The sequence below is a fragment of the Callionymus lyra genome, chromosome 16 (assembly GCF_982586985.1).
Source record: "Callionymus lyra chromosome 16, fCalLyr1.hap1.1, whole genome shotgun sequence".
Lineage (NCBI taxonomy): Eukaryota > Metazoa > Chordata > Actinopteri > Syngnathiformes > Callionymidae > Callionymus > Callionymus lyra.
In genome coordinates this window covers 8,743,497-8,763,694 of record NC_141833.1, presented here as the reverse complement: position 1 = coordinate 8,763,694, position 20,198 = coordinate 8,743,497, and the positions used below count along the sequence as shown (strand labels likewise).

General features: G+C 39.8%; 3 protein-coding genes across 7 annotated transcripts in view; 2 read left to right on the top strand and 1 right to left on the bottom strand.

Annotated features, from left to right (window-relative positions):
• The window catches only part of pde4ca (phosphodiesterase 4C, cAMP-specific a), a 42,112-nt gene extending 38,120 nt beyond the window's left edge, over window positions 1-3,992 (top strand). For all 5 annotated transcript variants that reach the window (XM_087811001.1, XM_087811000.1, XM_087811004.1 and 2 more), the window contains 8 exons: window positions 895-1,070; window positions 1,152-1,250; window positions 1,313-1,477; window positions 1,541-1,640; window positions 1,712-1,866; window positions 1,941-2,063; window positions 2,134-2,316; window positions 3,254-3,992. In XM_087811001.1, the coding sequence (XP_087667127.1) occupies window positions 895-1,070; window positions 1,152-1,250; window positions 1,313-1,477; window positions 1,541-1,640; window positions 1,712-1,866; window positions 1,941-2,063; window positions 2,134-2,316; window positions 3,254-3,739 (1,487 nt within the window). In that variant the 3' untranslated portion in view covers window positions 3,740-3,992. The remainder of the gene's footprint in view (window positions 1-894; window positions 1,071-1,151; window positions 1,251-1,312; window positions 1,478-1,540; window positions 1,641-1,711; window positions 1,867-1,940; window positions 2,064-2,133; window positions 2,317-3,253) is intronic.
• Window positions 3,993-6,945: 2,953 nt separating this feature from the next.
• Window positions 6,946-15,400, top strand: LOC148063514 (ras-related protein Rab-3A-like). Its single transcript, XM_087811009.1, has 5 exons — window positions 6,946-7,027; window positions 9,219-9,443; window positions 10,561-10,679; window positions 11,255-11,379; window positions 13,091-15,400. The coding sequence occupies exons 2-5, from the start codon at window positions 9,219-9,221 to the stop codon at window positions 13,279-13,281; spliced, it is 660 nt and encodes a 219-aa protein (XP_087667135.1). The 5' UTR covers window positions 6,946-7,027; the 3' UTR covers window positions 13,282-15,400.
• A 385-nt stretch (window positions 15,401-15,785) lies between these two features.
• Window positions 15,786-18,330, bottom strand: LOC148063513 (transcription factor JunD-like). The gene has a single exon (XM_087811005.1). The coding sequence runs from the start codon at window positions 18,079-18,081 to the stop codon at window positions 17,206-17,208; it is 876 nt and encodes a 291-aa protein (XP_087667131.1). The 5' UTR covers window positions 18,082-18,330; the 3' UTR covers window positions 15,786-17,205.
• Between the last annotated feature and the right edge of the window lie 1,868 nt (window positions 18,331-20,198).

Genomic DNA, 20,198 nt, shown 5'->3' with positions numbered 1-20,198 from the left:
ATGTTGCAGTATAGTTTAAATAAATGCATCTAAAAATCAAATATAGATGACAATTGAGATGACAGTTAGAATGAAGTGGAAACATGGTTGAATTCTCCTGAAGTTTCACTTATTCAAGTGACTTTCTCCGTGTCACGTCCTTTCACTTCAAGTGCAAAAAAAAGTGATGTTTATGTGAAAACACAAGAATCACATGTCTTTAAACAGGCCCTGGGGGCCGAATCGGGGCCCCTTCAAGTCAATTTATGTGGTCGCACTTGAGCTGTAAACACTTATTCAATACTAATTGAAAACAGAGAACCAGATTTGAACTCTTTTGGGCTTGTGACTTGGATTTAGTTCAGTTGTGTTTAACCTTCTGCAGTTTCCTGGATTGCACGCACTACTGTGTATTTAAATATATTATAGCAAGTTGCTGACAAGTACAGTCTTTGTACACAGTTACAAACATGTGATATATTTTAACAGCAGATAAACTTCAACAAACCGCACCCACCTTACTTATTGTGGCAACCAGGCATTGATCTCATGATGTCTTTCTACACACTGCTGATTTAGTTGTGTCTTATTTGTCACTACAATAGTGTATTTAAATTATACCTTTACAATGTGGTGTCAAGAGTTATCAGCTGTGATTGGTTGGCTGGGCGGCAAAGCATAATGGGAGCTGTTCACATCACCATTACTGAGTGGGTTGTGAATATTTTTAATATAAACAATTGAATGATTAAATGATCGATGCAGATTTAAATAAGTAATCGCAGCAATACGAGAATTTTTAATTAGTTAAATTTACTCGGGCTAAAGTGAGATTTCAATAAAGTTAAATAACTTTCAGTTGAATATAACATGCAGTGACTGTAAACTCATGTTTTGATCTACTTTTTCCAACAGAGAAACAACATGACATGGACATCATGTCTCCACCAGCAAAGGAGAAACCGGACAAGAAAAAGCGTCCGATGTCTCAGATCAGTGGAGTCAAGAAGCCGACTCACAGCCCCAGTCTGGCTCCTTCCACCATCCCTCGCTTTGGAGTCAACGCCAGCCAGGAAGGACTTCTCGCTCGGGTACTTTAACGTTTCACTGCAGCAGTTGTCTCTTTTATGTCCTGTTATCCTAACGTCCTATCCTATCCCGCTGTCCTCCAGGAGTTAGAGGACGTAAACAGATGGGGAATCGACATCTTCAAGATCTCGGAATTTTCCGGGAACCGGCCGCTGACGGTCACCATGTACACCATCTTCCAGGTATGGCGCGTCACTAGCTCTTTCTACAAACTCGTTCTGATCATCTCGTGTCTTCGCTGAAGGAGCGCGACCTGCTCAAGTCTTTCAAGATTCCCGCCGACACCTTCGTCACCTTCATGATGACCTTGGAGGATCATTATCATGCCGACGTGGCGTATCACAACAACATCCATGCGGCCGATGTGGTCCAGTCCACGCACGTCCTGCTGTCCACGCCAGCGCTGGAGGTGAGTCCCTCTCGAGTTATACTCAGGACGCACGAGTTGACCGTCTACGTCTTTTCGTCTCAGGCCGTGTTCACCGACCTGGAGATCCTCGCGGCTCTGTTCGCCAGCGCCATCCATGACGTGGATCATCCCGGCGTCTCCAATCAGTTCCTCATCAACACCAGTGAGTGTTTTCATGGATGGAAAAACAAACTCTTAGTAGGTTCTCGAGTAAACATCGTTTTTTATTTTTAGACTCGGAGCTGGCCCTGATGTACAATGACTCGTCAGTGTTGGAGAATCATCACTTGGCCGTCGGCTTCAAGCTCCTGCAGGAGGACAACTGTGACATCTTCCGAAACCTCAGCAAAAAACAGAGACAGTCGCTGCGTAAAATGGTTATCGACATGGTGAGAAACTCTTCCACGTACGAGAGCGTCTGCCTGATGTTTCTCATCATCTAACCCTGTCTTCGATGGTGTAGGTGTTGGCCACAGACATGTCCAAACACATGAACCTCCTGGCGGATCTTAAAACGATGGTGGAGACAAAGAAAGTCACGAGTTTAGGAGTTCTTCTATTGGACAACTACTCCGACCGTATACAGGTAAAGACTTCGAGATCTATTTCCACCATGAGGTCTCAAAACATAACAAGTTGTGATGTTCCTCCCGCAGGTCCTTCAGAACATGGTCCACTGTGCTGACTTGAGTAACCCCACCAAGCCGCTGGAGCTATACCGGCAGTGGACCGACCGCATCATGGTGGAGTTCTTCACCCAGGGGGACCGTGAGCGGGACAAGGGCATGGAGATCAGCCCCATGTGCGACAAACAGAACGCCTCCATTGAGAAGAACCAGGTACTGTCCATACATTTGCTTCGTACATTTTAACTTTTGCTTTTTGTGGATTTTAAACTCATATTTCCTCTATACTAATACTATTTTGCAAGCATCTAATTTTTTTTACAATCGTATATTATTAATTTTCACAGTCATTAGCAGGGGTGTGTATTGACAAGAATCTGGCGAAATGATACGTATCACGATACAAGTGCAATGATATGATATATTGTGATACTATGGGATTAAAAATATATTAGTAGTATTGTCGAGTACTTGGCTCTGGTGTTGCAGAATTTACAGACCACATGACTCTTGTCGTAACTACTTTAATTTGTTTTTAAAACTAAAATATGTCCAACTGTATCCTCTCGTCCTCAGTCATTGCCACGATCTCGCGGGATTTCAATGTTCCTCTTTGAACATCTAATAATTGACATTGCGGTATATTAATTTATCGGTATTTTCTCACACCCAATAGTAATTATTCACTTAATTCTTTATATTTTTGAGATATTAAACCTTCTTTATTACAAACTTGAATTAGATACAAATATTTTCAAATTGAAACACTTTTTAATTTTCATAATAGCTTCAAATAGATCGTTTATCATTACATCATCTTTTTTCTTAAAGTATACTTTTTCTCATAAATGTTCTTTTTATTATATTTAAAAATGTTCCACATCTGTTCATTGTTTACTCTTGCTGTTATTTGACAAAATATCTTGAGATCAGTTATTGATACTCTTGTGTAAAACTCAAGGCTCACCAAGTAGTATTTTGTGGTCCACTGTAGCTGCTTTGCTACTTTAAGAGACTTTTACCAAGCATTAAAAGGGATGTTTCCTGTTGAAAGAGTCTTGATGTCTTACGTGTTTTTACAAATGTTAAAATAAAACAAGGAGTAAAAGACAAAGACTCTCCTCTGACTCGCACCATGTCTCCTCCTCAGGTGGGTTTCATCGACTACATCGTCCATCCCCTGTGGGAGACCTGGGCCGACCTGGTTCACCCGGACGCACAAGAGATCCTCGACACGCTGGAGGACAACCGAGAGTGGTACCAGAGCATGATCCCTCACAGCCCCTCGCCCAACCCGGAGGGCCCCGAGGAGGGCGGCCTGGCCGGGGGGGAAGCCTCCGGACTCTCCACCGACAAGTTCCAGTTCGAGCTGACGCTGGAAGAGGAAGGCGAGTCCGACGCGGAGAGCCCCCCCGCCGAGAGATGTAGCCCCGGTCCAGCATCCGAACATTCCAAAGTCTACCCTCCTGGCTGCAGACACGACGTGGCGTCTTCACAGACTCACCTGCTGCCCAAGATCCTCACCAGCGACGGCGGCAGAACATTTTCCTTGGACTCGGATAATGATCTCGCGGAGGACGTGGAGGGAGAAGACGAAGGAGTCTCCGGTGTTCCTCACTTGAGACTCGGCACATAGCTCTCTTACTTTGGCCTTTTTTTCTTCTTTTGTTTCTCTCACTTCATTTCTGTGCCTCATGCTCTTGTCACGCCCCCTTATCCCCAAACAGCGCCACCTATGCCTCGGGCGGAGAGCGTAGGTATGGGAGGAGTGGAAAAAAAAGTCTGAGATTTTTACACTTGTTGCACTGGAGAGACTTTTGATGGACATTCTGGTTCGAGGAGGTCCAGCGAAGACTCTCAAAGACAAAGAACTGTCTTCCTCTTTTTAGGTCCAAGAGTTGAGGTTGAAATTCTTGACATGTATGACTGAGAACTTTCACATATGCACTTGTCAGTCTCGCGTCAGAGGCTTTTGCCAAATCAGTCAACGTGTTTAATGTACTTATTTATTTCATCCTCTTGAAGCTTAAAAGTAGGACACCTGCGAAAAGGTCAATGTACATGTAGCACCTCCCGACTATTTTCTCTCACTTACGTCTCTCGCTCAGCTTTAACGACGCCAAACTTTTTTCAGTGAGTTGAGTAGATGTCGCCATCTAGCGTTGACTAATGGAACGGCAACAAACGATATCACCCAGCTTCCAGTTATGACTTCGAATGATTCATTAGTTGCGTTTATATCTGACTTGTATCAGTTTTGACCCACAAATTTAGCACTTTAGTTCTTCCTAGAGAGCCCTGTTTGGGGATTTTGTAAGGGCTCGATACGTAATGTTAAGCACATCAAAAGCTGTCAAGCTGTCACTCAAAAACTGGACTCTCTCTGATTCTTCTGCCTATAGCTTCGTGAAACTGAAATTGCCGGACAACAAGTGGACGAACGAGGTCAGGGTCAAACAAATTTTCGGGATCATTGTAACTGTTAAAAGGATAACAGGAGAGACAGTTTCCTATGACAGACATGTTTCATCCCACAAAGATCAATAGTTTTCTCTTCACAGGGACAGAAGTCGATGACAAAACAAGTGCCAAGCAAGCATGACACACCCTGTACTGTAATTTCCATTTTGCCACTGGCTACTTTCCATCAGTGACTGACAAAGTTGGTTGATTGTAGCACACCGTGTGCCAATCGTTTCTGTCTCGCAACAATTTTATAACTTCACTAGTAACTGATCATGTCTTAAAACGGTGGTTTGATTTTTTTGTGGGTGGATTATTGTGTTGACTTTTTTTTTTTTGCTAAGAAAAGAAGAAAAAAACCAAAGCACTTTGTACGGTACTTTTATAGTTCTGCACTTCCAGTACAGTTAAAACATGTTCAATGTGACAGTTTTGCTGTTCTTTTTTTTTCTCTCCGTCGAATGCTGGTCTGGATGTGAAGTTGAATTCCTGAGGTTGGAATTCTTCAAAGTTGGGGCTGATTTTTTTTTTATAGTAACTGTAAAATAAAAGTGAGGTTTTGTGATGCATGATTTTAGCAGCAAGATTTCATTCATCGTAGAATATTTCCAAAACTACAGCCGGAGAAACATTTAAGTTTATTCTACGAAACAATCGTGTTTGTCTGTAACCAGCTGAGATATTATTTTGATGCCTTATTCTTAAACACAGACTTTTTGGTTTTCAGTGTGTTGTGTTCACTGACATGCTGGAGTTAAACATGTGCAATCTTTTGTTTTCGTAGCCATTAACAGCATAGGACACTCAAATATAACTGCCTTCAAACTTAAGGACTACTTTAGAACTTGCGTAACCAGCACGACATGCAAAGATTCAGTCAGATTCTCTGTGTGTTTTATCTTGTACATTTTTTTCCTCACATTGCTTCATGTACTTTTTATTTATTGTTTCTATATTATCTGTCGAAATAACGGGATTGTTTCTCAGTCAAGGTTCAAGTTCGTATGTTTAGTGAGAATGTGAAAACAGGGGCAGATTCTTAATATTACTCCGATTCTTTCCTCGTCACGTCGTGATCGCGTGTGTGCGATTCATGCTTTTTCTCAGTATAACATAAGTTAAGTGGCAGGTTTCCTTTGTTTGGAACTCTGAAACCGTCTGTCTTCCTTTCTTCCATCTGAGACGTCTTATTTACAAAGTGTTCACATGACCTCAAGGGTCACCCTCCGTCTGTATTTATGTCTTCAGAAATAAGGGTTAACAACTATTACTTCAGCTATGACAATCCAATCTCTGCTGTTTAACTGCAGGTGTGTTAGCCTTCTGTCCAACTAGAAAACTGTACACCTCAATAATAAAGAAAAAAAAACCTCTTCACTCGTCTTCTCTTTCTTAACGTGCTTTCGATAGACTTGGTTACTACGACAAGTTAGCTTGTAATGTATGGGTTATATCTGGTAATAATATTATAAAAACCTTATTTTAATGACAATATACATGTATAAAATAGTAAAAACTTCAAAGTAGTTTCACGTCAGGATCAACAATGTTACATTTATATCATTGTATTTTATATAGTTTAAAGACTTCAAATAAATCATATATCGTAAAATAGTAAATCATTTAAACAATTGAATAATTAATTAATTAATTTAACATTTAATAAACATCAATAAAGTGTATCTATTTATCTATCTAAATAAATAAAGGTTAATTCAAGGCACACAAAAAGACACACAAACATTGACACTTACAGTCACACCTGTGGAAAATTCCCACAGTTCTAATTAGTTTTTTTACTGTGGGAGGAAACCGGAGTGCCCGGAGTAAACCCACGCAAACATCAGTGTAACATACAAACTCCACCCAGAAAGGCTAACAACGTTATATTTACATGATGTAATAATATACAGTTTGAAGAATGTATATAAATAATAATGATGACTATTAAATAATAATAAACAAAAATAAATTAATGTATTGAACAAGAATGAACAGTTATTTTTCATATCAAGAATGATACAAAAGGCAATTTAAAAATAATAAATATTAAAATAAATGTAAAGAAAATAACGTAAATTCGATTTTATGAAAATAAAATACATACATTTAAGAGCATTGCTATAAGTTAACTTATTTTTCATTTAGTTTGTCTGTTGGTAGAGATCAAGATATTTGATACATTTGACTCTTTAATCTAAACCGTAAATACTGTTATAGATCCTCGTGAGGCGACGCATCTCATATTACAGGTCCCTTGCACCACCGGGGGCGGGCCGACGCGGCCCTGCCGCTCTCCTCTGATTGGCGGAGCCTCCTGCCACTCATCCTTACAGCGTATTGTTGCCGCCCGCTTACGCCGGAGCCGTCAATCAAGCAGCGGAGCAGCGACTGCAGGTGCATCTTAGCTGGACAGTGTGTTAGCCGCTGCTGCGAGGCCGAGGAAACACACTTTTTCACGGTAAAAAACCCGCTTAATATCTCCGTGTTAGCTTTGAATCGGCAATAAAAAACCCCGCAGGTTGTTAGCGCGCGAGTATTGATGCTATTTTGGAGATACAAGTCACCTTCATTTGACTTAGCTAGGATGCTGTGCTAGCTCCACCTAGAAGTGCGCCTGGTTATTACGGTGAAATGAAGCGACGATTCTACGTGTCTTATCTTTTAAGATATTCTCTGTTTTGAGGACTGTTTTTGTATCAGGTGTTATATTGTTGTTTCCTGTCCTGTCTGTGCATCGCTTGAGCTGATGCTTAGCTCGCTAAGCCCTGGTACTTCCGCCCCTTCATCTTGTGTGCAGACCGACCAGAATGTTATTGACTTTACGTCAAACACTGCAGGCCTTCTTTTTCTTATTGGCTGCTGCTGTTGACTGAAGCCTCCTGGCGCAACGGTTCACATCTTCCTTATTTTATCAAAATGGTTCTGTCTGGGTTGAGCACACATCGTCCTGCTGACCTGAGGAGTCCCAACTGTAACGATACCATCAAACAATGTCACCCTCAAATGACGTCATGGCGTGTGCGCCCCTGTGTGCACGACCGTGTTGTCAAGGGTGGTCACTCATGTGCTGGGTAGTTTAGGATAGTTAAACACGATCAGTATCTTTAAATAAACCCTTTAAGTCGTTCAAAAGTAGGGTTGTAGGAAAATAATGCTAAAAGATATTAAATATTATGTCATACACTTTTTAAACAATACCCTATCAATATATATATATATATATATATATATATATATATAAAAAATGTAACGAATATAATTGAATATATTAAAGTTTTATTATATTTTTTAATTGACAATAAATATATTCACACCATTTGTTTATGTTTGTGTTGCAATCAAACTTCCGGCCACTGGATGGCAGCAGTCATTACGTCCTCCACAGCCAGAGGGACGATGAAAGTGTAAAGAAACTATAACGAATAAAGTGACTATGGGTTGTAAGGAAAATATTGATACACTGAGGTATAGCAGAGTCGATTATCAACGGCTCTGTGTCTATTTCCTTATTTATTTATTAAAAAAAAAAAAAGAATAATGAAATCCAGGATGACTGAGGACAAGAGGATACAGTTGGCTCCACCAGCTTTTAAAGATGATGTTATGACATGTTTGCGATTTCAAAACAAATTAAAGTAGTTATAACTTCGTCAAGAGTCATGTTGTCCAGAATCAAGTACTCAACAATACTACAAATATATCCTTGTTCCGACAGTATTGCATCATTTGCTGCCCCTTTATCATGATATGTACCGTATTAATAGATTGCCAATACTTACCCCTATTTCAAAGTCTGACATTAAAGTCATTTTATTTTTCAATCTTTTTATAACATCCCATTGGGTAAAACATTTATTTTGATGAAATTCTCCCTTGTCACAAGAATACTATTTATACACTATTTAATCACCTGTGAACATGACAGGAATTCTTTCACTACTACTTTGTATCTTTTATACAACCCTTCAATAAATCCAATTTTTATAAATGATTTAAATAAAAAATACATTTTCACACATGGACGTTGACAGATAAAGCCAGTTAAAGCAGTTTTCAATTTATATTTTAAAAATACATTTGGAGAAAAATGGGTATTATGTCAAGATCTAAAAAATCTTTGCAAGAGCTCAGTGCTCATCTGTTTTTACATACTTCTGTTCTTGTTCATATATAAAAGATTGAGTGTTGATTCAATGTTACTTCCATACTTAATATTTATGAGAACATAAACGGAACTTTAACATTGTTGTTTTCCGTCTTATTATTCATGACCGTTTATTCCTCTCAGACCATTTGTCCTGCCGACCAACCTTTTTTTGTGTAGTTATTTAGAGATTTTTCCCCATGGACCGGACACACTTTCTCTACATATTATCGGGACAAGCTGCTATCCTTCTAAAAAAAATGGAAGAAACTGATAATTTAATAGCTTTATTAGTCGTATTATCCAGAAATAACAAAGAAAAAAGACTAAAACTGTTTTTTCCCCTGATAGGATGGCACTAAAAACAATACATCTTGGGTATGATTGTAAAGTCTTTATGGTTGCTGATAAGTGAATAAAAGCCTTTATAAATCCCGGCACAAAAGACCAAAAGTTACACTAGAGTACTTGTATTAACCATACATTAATTCCTCTGCTTGTCTAGATGGCGTCTGCAAATGCCACATACGGACAGAAGGAATCCTCGGATCAAAACTTTGACTACATGTTCAAAATCCTCATCATCGGCAACAGCAGCGTAGGAAAGACGTCCTTCCTCTTCCGCTATGCCGACGACTCGTTCACGCCGGCGTTCGTCAGCACGGTGGGCATCGACTTCAAGGTGAAGACCATCTACAGGAACGACAAGAGGATAAAGCTGCAGATCTGGGTGAGGACAGGCGATGCACATCTGCTGTGTTTCCTAGGGCAGATTCATCTCTGAATAAAACATCTTATCACTTGGCTTTGATGATCACCATCTGTTTAAAATCAACGCTTCAATCCCAACGATGACTTCATCTGCCGTGTAATGGCAATACCCTTGAAGTGTACTCGGCGAGAGCTGTTAACAGCCACACACAAGGGGCTGTAATTACACCAACTTAATGCTGCGGTGTTGGACTCCAGCGCACGTTTGACCTGAAATTGCCAACACATTGGAAGAAAGCAAGATAATGGAGAGTTGGGAGTGTCTTGTATTACTATCTGCAGGCACAACACCGACACACTACACACATCTGTATAACACTGACACACAAATGCACATGGACTGAGAGAATGTTTTATGTATGTATATTTTTTTTCCACTAATTTAATGGTGAATACATCTGGTAGAAACAGATAAACATTAAGTCATAAATAACTATATGAATTTGAACAAGAATCAAAACTAAAAAAAGAAAAAGAAAAAAAAAAAAGCTGGTTTTGATTCCCTTTTTGACACAAAATGTGTATTTCTTTTGGTTCTATTAGCAAAACACGCATACTTCAGATGCAACACTAATATACTCAGGGATTCCTTGATTTTTCTGGAACTCCTGTTGTGTTATCAGTTTTATCTTGATCTTTAAAGTATATACTTTATTGAATATTGTTTTGATTGTTTAAGCGCTTTGTGACCCTGGTCTGGAAAAGCGCTATACAAATAAAAATTACTTACTTACTTACTCATTCATTCCTCGTGCTATTAGGCTGAGTTTGGGGGCAGGAGTGGATTGAAGATGATATTTATCTTAATCTTTGTTTCTCTTTTCTTTTGTCTGTTATTTATCTTTAGATTAACATTGTGTCATCTTGCACTTTCCTTTTACTGCACTTTGTTCTTGTTCTTGTTTTATGAATCTATCGTCTGTGTTGCTGTGAGCTGGAAAAACAATTTCCCATAGGAGGGATCAATAAAGTTAACCTATCTATACTTTTGACCAAACTAAACTGCATTTCCTTTGTTGACTACTTAAAATGCGGAACTATTTCTCCTCTCAAGTCTAACATGTGTGTTTGTGCAGGACACTGCCGGCCAGGAGCGCTACAGGACAATCACCACAGCCTACTATAGAGGAGCGATGGGCTTCATACTCATGTACGACATCACAAACGAGGACTCGTTCAACGCTGTGCAAGACTGGTGAGAACATACTCAAGGACGGTTGGAGGACAAAGATGCATCATCTATAAATCTTATCCAATGACAGTCAGGAGGTAGAAGTCGTAACTTAACTGAGCCCAATATATCTCTAGTTTGTCTTCATTGCATATACTTTTTTGTTTGTAGAATCAGTGGAGCTACAGCTTCTCTGGCTTGTTCACGTCTTGTTTGAATCCTCATGTAAGCTAATAAAATACTCGTGGCACAAGGAGTCAATATTGGAACAGGAGGGATGGTACATTTAAATAGTAGTCTAGATGTAATGTGTTCACATTAACAGCTTCAGTGGCTTGTCGTCGAACCAAGAGTGTTTATTCAATTATTTTTAGTTCATGACAGAAGTGTTGGTGTTCACACTTTATTAGTGCTCATGTGCTGAACTGTCGTTTCCAGATTGACCACTTCTCAGTTTAGAATGTTCTAAAGCTACTAGACGAGGCGTTCTGTCTTGAACGTGGGAAGATATTATTTCTCATAAACTAATACCTCCCTGTGAGCTAAAGAACTAAAAGGATTTAGTAAATCCATGATCCGTCCTTTGCTTCTACCAACAGGTCCACACAGATTAAAACGTACTCGTGGGACAACGCCCAGGTCTTGTTGGTGGGAAACAAGTGTGACATGGACGATGAACGAGTGGTGGCTACGGAAAGGGGTCGACAGCTGTCAGAACAGCTGGGTGAGCTTACTTTTTATGGGTTTTTTTTATGACAAAACATTTTTTTTTTATCTGGTTCATGGACTTCTTTTGTTAATATGTCATCCATTCATTAGCTAGTTATCTTAATTCTGACAATTGTCAATGAAGAGGTTGTGATTTTCGAGGTGATAGTCGAGGCTTGTAACTGTCGTGTAAGACATAGTTGCGCTATATAACCACTAGAGGGTTCTGTCTCCATTCAAACACCTAAACCCATTACAGCAAAGCCCTTCCAGAAGTTATCAGACAAATATTATTTATTCCATTTGACCCACTTCAAATAGGTATTTAATTATAGCCGACATGACAAATGAATCGCATAACTTAATTTAACTTATTTTTGGACTATAAGGCGCACCCAAAATCCTATAATTTCAATTCTGGTAGTATTACTCTGAGTCAACGTGTTATTACTCTGTGATTCTCGTAGTATTAATCCTCGATTCCCCGTAGAATTACTTCGCGAGTGACCGTGGTATTACTCTGCAATTCTTGTAGTATTACCTTTGCGATTCTCGTAGTATTACTCCTCGATTCTCGTATAATTACTCCTCGTTCCCCTTGGTATTACTCCTCGTTCCCCTTAGTATTACTCCTCGATTCCCCGTAGTATTATTACGAGCAACCTTGATATTACTCTGTGTTTCTCATAGTATTACTCTGAGATTCCCCGTAGTATAACTGTGCGATTTCCCGTAGTATTACTTTGTGGACACCGTGATATTACTCTGCAATCCTCGTAATATTACTCCATGATTCCCTGTAGTATTGCTTTGTGAGCCACCTTAGTATTACTCTTCAATTCTCTTAGTATTACTCCCCAAATCTTGCATTACTCCTCCACGTTACCCCATATTATTACTTTTTGAGTCACCGTGGTATACCTCTTCAATTCTTTTAGTATTACTCCGCGATTCTTGTAGTATTATAGATAGTCACTGTATTATTACTATTACACAAATTCCATAGTTTTGGTAGTAAAACGAAACTGCACTTTACTTATTTTACAACGTTATAAACCCTGTATAAGTACAGAAAACATGTAATTAAATAGTTTTAAGTTTGTGAGTCATTATTGTCAATAAAGTCTCAAAACTCTATTGTCACCACTCTCACATCACATGACCAAAATACACACACCTCATTGGTCAACAACAGCTCTGCATCACTGTGTATTGGTGAGAATGAGGGGGGAAAAAGTATAAGTGGGTATTATATTTTCTTAACGTCATGATTTGTTATCCGTGTAACTGTTAACACGTGTAGACGCTGAAACCCACAGCATGTTGACTAGAAGCATCACTTTTCAGTAGATTAAAGTGTGTTTAGTAAATTAATGTGATTGTGAAGTATTTGTTCATGAAATGACTGTTTTTTTAACTTTAAAAAAAACTTTTTTAATACTTTAACTTATAACCTTTTATTCATGGACTAGTTAGGTGAAATAAAAATGGAATTTGAATCATTAATAGTTTCTCAAATAGGAGGAGGATCTTAAATGTTATTTTAACCTTGTGTTTTCATAAGGTTTTGTAGTTGTGTGAAGCAGCATAATAGGGTCTGTTGTTTTAACTTCTTATCAGTGTTGCCATAGCTGAGAGAAGTATTTGAGTTTAGTTCTGCATGTACCAGGAAGCTCCTGTTACAACCTCTCCCAATCATTGAGAACTGAGTCTCCTCCCCCTGACAGGTTTTGAACACTTCGAGGCAAGTGCGAAAGACAACATAAACGTGAAGCAGACGTTCGAGCGGCTGGTGGACATAATCTGCGAGAGAATGTCCGAGAGTCTGGACAACAACGACCCGTCAATCACCGGATCCAAACCAGGACCGCAGCTCACCGAGCAGCCGCAGCGGTCCAGTCAAGATTGTGCTTGTTAAACACACTCTCCGCTCACACACGCTTCCTTCGACGCATTTTCTAGTTTATTTCTCCGACCCGTTTGTCTCCATGTGAACAAACACAAGCTTGTTTAAACACAAACACTGCCGTCAGGAATACATAAACTGGCTGCTCCTAATATTTACTGCTCACTCCTTCAAGCGCGGCATCAAGACAGCTGCTATCCCTCAAACTATGTCACCCAAAAATCTTTTTAATCAGGAATCAGAAGATTATTTTTAGTGCTAGTATTCTGCTGCTTTCTTGAAGACACCCAGTGCATCGTCTCATATCATTTGAAAAGCTTTAGGGTCCATTTCAAGTCGACTCGCTGGTTTGTTTGTTGCTGTGCATAGAGTTGTTGGGTGTTAATGAGCACGTGATTCTACATTCCATCTCAGTGTTTGGTTTCTGACAGGCTGTGAAATGAATGGATGGTTTATCTTAGGAATCCATTCTGTTTTCTTTATTGTTGGCCGCCTTTCAGAGTTTTTTTATTTCTTTTTTTTTTTCGTTCAATTTACTTGTTCATGAGTCTTGAGTGAGTTTTCTTTTTTTTTTTAAGCTGACTGTCTCATTGTTACGCTTTTATTTTAATTAGTTAATATATAAATAATAAATACAAAACAGATGAACAATATATAAATGTTTATGCAGTTTACGATTGCATATTAAAGTCTATATAAATTAATATATAATGATTTATAAGATTGCATGTCGTTAAATTCAGTCTCTATGGTTGTATTTCGACTGGTCTCAGTTCTGTCTGTTGGAGTGCTTCGAGGGTACGTGTGGGAGGGTGACAGGTTACAGTGCTGTGTTAATGTTTAGGTCTCACTAGCATCCCATAGGACCCACTAACATCATCCAAAAAGTCTCATTTTATTTTATATTTTTAAACATTTTTGTAAGTGTTTTGATGGTGAAGCCTTGAAAATGCGTTTCCGAAATGTGGAAAATATATATATCTGTGCTTGTTTACATTAGAGACTGTAAATCTACATCCACACAACTTGATTTTTAAAGACATGTCTCTGGGTTTTATTGTTTTTAACTGGTTGCATCCACACATGGGAGCTTGAAACGGACACTAATTTACTTGACGGATGTCGACTTGTTTAACGTGTGAATTTATTGAAACACTATCATTTTGCTGATATTTGGAGAATAGTGAAGTTAAAAGAGATTCACATCATTAATCTTCACTCTACATCATTTGATAAAAAAGAGTATTGACCTTCTGAAGTAGTCATGTGACACACTTGTGCGTCACATACACAAATGTTTGTCAGTGCTGGATTGAGCTCAGCGAGGATTATCATTGTCAGTTTATTGCTGCTCGATTAAACTGCGGCTGCCTTGCTCAAGACACACACCCCGTGATCGTCCCAGTGTTTACCTTAAGTCAACGTTGCAGGTCTACGATTAAAAAGCAACTCTTCAATCACGGATGATTTAGGGGAAAATATGAGTTTGAGAACTAATTAATGTCAGTAAATAAAATGATACGTGTGGATGCAGCCGTTTGTGTTAATAGTTTTTACTGTTGGATGGTTTTCTTGTTTCTGTTTCGATTCACTTGTTTTCCTAATTTGAAAGTGTCTTGTGTTTACATTTGATACAAAAGTTCAGCAAAACAGTGAACATTCCAAAGTCTGTGGACGTACGAGCAGCTTCTTTTGGCTCTTTAACCTCAAATACAAAGTTATGTTTGAGAGTGATCTACAAGTGGTACCAGCTCTTTCTATTTCCATTCAAACTTTATAGTATTTTGTGTGAAAGAGGTTTCAAAAACATTCCCGAAAAGCCCCACAACGTAAGCCAAAGAGAGCACTTACTGGTTCAGCTGCCTAATCCTGGAAGAGGTTTGCTGGTGTTTCCTTTAGCCTATAGTGAAATTGAGTGCTTCATAGACTTTTTATTTATTATTTATTGTGTCCTGTCACTGCTGTTAACTTGCATTCGAAAACACTGATCCATCCTCTTCATCTCCCCTGTCCAACTCTTGTAAATAGGAGTCGTCTGCCCGTCAGGTCTTAGTTGTGTGAAATGTGCTGTAATACTGTAATGCCAGATTTGCTAATAACGAGGGATCAATAAATGAAATACTAACCGAAATGTGTGTCGATGTCACTTCTTCCTGCTGGACTCAACAGAATAGATAATGATGAGCTAGAATTAGTGTTTGGGTTCTTGTATATTTTCTTAGATAAATATTCAATAACATCATAACAGGTTCTTCGTCATACAATATGCGCAATCGGGAAACGCAACTAGGAACGGTTGCTATGGAAACACCGGAAGTGTTTATGTATAGTTAACGTGTTAGTGACCAATTGCTGCATCAATTGTCAAAATAATTATATGTGTGAATACATTTTTTTCCTTTTTTGAGCTTCTACGAGTTAGAAGTGTCTGTTTATATAAACAATTTGACATGGCTTTTCCAAAACAAAGGAGCGGAAGTGACGTCGAGACAAAATGGCGAAAGATGGACGAACTAATTGATCAACTTCACTTTATTAAACTCTGAAACACTGGAAACGGAGAAGTTGAGACAATACATTGGTTTGAAAGCTCTTAAGGTAATGACTTTTTTATTACGTTTAATACATTGTAAACGTAAGCTTTGAAATATAGAGTTTTAATATAAAACCGAGAACTAAAATACAAAAGAGAAGAAATATAAATATATAAACAATATAACATATTGTTCTTCTCTGATAAATCAACGAAAGAGACGACAGTGGACTTTTATATGATTGGTTATTGCTGCCAAGATGTTGGAAAAGGTTTCGTTTTCGTTTAAGTACTTGGAACATTATTTAGAAAAAAAACATCTGGATAAGGAACGTCAGTAATAAACAACGCGTAACGGCTTGGAAAGACAACCAAACACATCATTTTATACTAGAAATATAAACAATAAATCAAAGACCATTTCTGATTCTTAATTGTACTTTCAAGAATGTTAAATATAAAAATGTGCGTAATCTTGAAGTTTGTCAAAGTCTCCAGCAGAGGGCGCCACAGCTATTTTACTGTATTTCGTTTGACCATCTACGGCTTTGTTTCACTTTTAATAATATTCCGAGACAAAAACGGTGACTGTAGTGACTTTTTAATAAATGTAGGCACATACATCCATGTCAAAATTTGGCGCTTGGAAAGAAAAAAAAAATACAATTGTAACTGTAAAGGCTACAAAGACATGCAGTGTTTCTGTTTATCGCAACAACAATATGTAAGACAACAATGAAAAGTAAGAAATGTTTTCAGTAAATAAAATATATATATATATATATTTGTCATTGCTAAGTGCTTGTAAACAAGTAAGGCTTATACGTCAAGGATGGCAGCACTTCAGAGACATCCCAGTATTTTTTTGGTTGAACAAAAGTTCGCTACATGGCTTTGGAAAAAAAAACTCCTGGCAGGTTCAAGGAGAACCAGGTTCGAGGAAGACTCCTCTAGTTCTCCAGATCTCCTCAGAAGACTCCTCTAGTTTTCCAGATCTCCTCAGAAGACTCCTCTAGTTCTCCAGGTTCTCCTCAGAAGACTCCTCTAGTTCTCCAGGTCTCCCTCAGAAGACTCCTCTAGTTCTCCAGGTTCTCCTCAGAAGACTCCTCTAGTTCTCCAGGTCTTCCTCAGAAGACTCCTCTAAGTTCTCCAGGTCTCCTCAGAAGACTCCTCTAGTTCTCCAGGTCTCCTCAGAAGACTCCTCTAGTTCTCCAGGTCTCCTCAGAAGACTCCTTTAGTTCTCCAGGTCTCCTCAGAAGACTCCTCTACTTCTCCTCAGAAGACTCCTGTTGTTCTTCAGGTCTCCTCAGAAGACTCCTGTAGTTCTTCAGGTCTCCTCAGAAGACTCCTGTAGTTCTCCAGGTCTCCTCAGAAGACTCATATAGTCCTCCAGGTCTCCTCGGTCAATAAGCCTGGACCTGGTTCGGTAGCAGCTGACAGCCGCTGCTCACGTGGTTCATCACCTTCTGCTTGAGCTGGGCCACCTGCTCCCGGAGGACGCTGGCCGTGGACGCGAGCTCCGTGTTCTGGGTCTTCAGCGACTTGACTTTGTCCTCGAGCCGCGAGATCCGCTCCAGTTTCCGCTTCCGGCACTTGGACGCGGCGATCCTGTTGCGCAGCTTCTTCCTCTCCGCCTTGATGCGCTCCTGGTTGTCCATGTCGATGGGGGACAGCGGGGGGGAGTCCCCGAAACTCTGCATGTCGGGCACCGTCTGCGGCTCGTCCTTGACCAGACCCGCCGCCTGGAGGCGCGTCAGAGCCGCGGCCGCCGCCGCCTGGTTCTGATGGTTCTGCTGGTGCTGGTGCCCGCTCAGGTGCGGCGCGAACTGGACCGAGTCCGAGGGGTAGCTGATGGTGGTCCCCCCCAGAGGACTCGCGTACCCGTTTAAGGTCGTGTAGACCGGGAGATCCGGGGTCTGGAGCCCGGCGGGTCCCACCTGGTGGTTGGCGGCGCCGCCTCCGCCGAGCAGCTCCAGGCGATCCACCGCCTCCGTCAGCTGGTTCTGCTTGTGAAGGTCCTCCAGGGCTTTGACGAACCCCTCCGCGAACTCCTGCTCGTCGCTGGCGGACTTGGGGAAGAGGAACTGCGGCGGCGGCGCCGGGTTGGATCCCAGGCCCCCGTTGGACTGGATGATGAGCCGCTCCAGGTCCGGGGACGCTAGCTTCAGGATGCCCAGGTCCGGGGAGTTGAGGAGCCCCTCTGCCGGGTTGCTCTTCAGCTCGGGCTCGCTCAGGTTCAGGTCCTTCTTCATCATGGTGCCGTAGAGGCTCGTGTCCATTTCCCTACGACGCCCTCGCGCGTGGGAGCGACAGGCTTCGACGCATTCGTTTCCACTTCCGTCCGGATCCCAAAAAAACAAACGAGGAAATAAATCCAGTAAAAAAAATCCTTTCTCGTCTCTTCCCGGGACCAGGGTCTCTCTCCTCGCTCTGGCACGACTGCTATGCGCAGCGACCAGACCTCACTCGCTTTCTAGCCCTAAAAATTCCATTATGTCACTCCAGAGCGCGCAGATTGGCCCGAAATGACGTTGGTTTCCGGCTCCATTTGAATAAGGGGCAGAGACAGAGCCCTGTTGCCATGGCGACCACGAGGTAAACTACAAACAGTGCAATGCATTGTGGTTTGATGTCATAGGAGTGAAAAAGCTTCAGGGACGCCAAGGAGAGACTTTTTTTTTTTTAGGGCGGGGAAGAGCAAGCGAGCCTTTAGCTGACATGTTCCTGAACACACTTGAAGTGGAAAAGACAAGCTCGGACTTATTGTATCACCAGAGTACACACCAGAGTACACACCAGAGTACACACCAGAGTACACACCAAAGTACACACTAGGAGCAAGACTTTCCCTGACAGAGAGAAGAAGGGAAAACAGCTGCAGCTTAACACGGAGGACATAAATCCAACAAGATTTTACTATCATCGAGAAAGTTTAGAATCAGAAACTTTTATTGCCTCTGGTGTAAACACAACAAAGGAGTTTGTGTGTTGTCAGTACAGAATAAAATAATAAACACATTCAAAATAAGCAATAGAAAAACAGAAGTGAGCATGTTTAAGTTAATTTAAACTTAACAATTTAACATAAAAAGGTGCATTTAATATACTTTGTATTATGAACTATATTAATCATTATTTAATGTATTATTGTGTTCTTTTTATTATTACATTATAAAATAATATGTAATATATTGTTTTTTTTATTTTTATTATTAATTAATTATTTTAGAATCAGAAACTTTTAATTGCCAATGTTGTAACACAACATAGTAATTGTCTGAATAAAATAATGAAATCTAATCTAATTTAAGATTACATACAAAATAAGCAATAGAAAAACAGTTTATGGTAATGTATCCAATTGTATTTCTCATGTATTGTATTTTATTAATATCATTTTATCCTATTTATGTTATTTAATTATTTTGCTTTTCAACGCTAGCAAAGTTTCTGTTTCGGATTATTTTATAATAGTTATTATTTTTAACATGTCTTGTATTGTTTTAATGTAATTGTTGTATAATCCTTTTTGTTGTGTTACCATGTTACCAATGATGAAAGTATATCGTATCTCATATTATGTTATTATATTCAAATCGAAATTACATAAAGTCAAATTATTTAAAAAAAAACAACCTCTTATTTCTTAGATAAAAATGAGGATATCCATATGACGGTAAAATGATTATTGTTTTGTAACAAAATAATCTGCTAAAAGTACAAATATTATTATCATTATTAAAAATATTAAAACTACTTGTTAAAGTCTAAAGGCTTGTTTGTAGATTATGTTTAATGATAATTATATAACAAAAAGGACATTGATAGGAACTATATCAGTAGATTAAGATTTTCAACACGGTAAATATATAAATGTATAAGTGTTAACACCATTGTTACTCTCCTTACGCAACGAGGACGTCAGGAGTCTGCATCAGCACCGGAGCTGCGAGGGTTACCATGGCAACAGTGACATAGCAAGTGACGCAGGAGAAGCAAAAAAAAAAAAAGGTGAATGGGTTGAAGAGGAGAGAGAATCGGGCGCTGCAGTGTCGGAGGCGTGTGGTTTGGTAAGGAGTGCGAACACAGGTTAAACCTGTCACAGGTTCGTCCTCCACCCTCTGAGGAACATATTTTCTCCCCAGTGCCAGGTCGAAGCCATGTTAGCTGTCCAGGGCGTGTGACTCATTTCACAACACACGGGTGTGGACCCAGTTGAAAACAAGATCTCAGTAGAATTCTCTCTGTCTTCGTGATGATCGCCCTGCTACACTATTGAGGGTTGTGTTGTTGCGTTGGGTTCGTCTCTCTCGCGGGAGCAGCAAAGTGGGCACACATGTTTTCAAGAAACGCCCTTACACAAGCCAACGCTCACAGGCGGAGGCTGTTCAGGGAA

Bases quoted from the DNA above. Each gene is read 5' to 3' on its own strand.
- LOC148063513 (XM_087811005.1), bottom strand. From the start codon at position 18,081: ATGGACACGAGCCTCTACGGCACCATGATGAAGAAGGACCTGAACCTG.
- LOC148063514 (XM_087811009.1), top strand. From the start codon at position 9,219: ATGGCGTCTGCAAATGCCACATACGGACAGAAGGAATCCTCGGATCAA. The intron at 9,444-10,560 runs GTGAGGACAGGC...GTGTTTGTGCAG, and splicing joins GGATAAAGCTGCAGATCTGG to GACACTGCCGGCCAGGAGCG. The intron at 11,380-13,090 runs GTGAGCTTACTT...TCCCCCTGACAG, and splicing joins ACAGCTGTCAGAACAGCTGG to GTTTTGAACACTTCGAGGCA.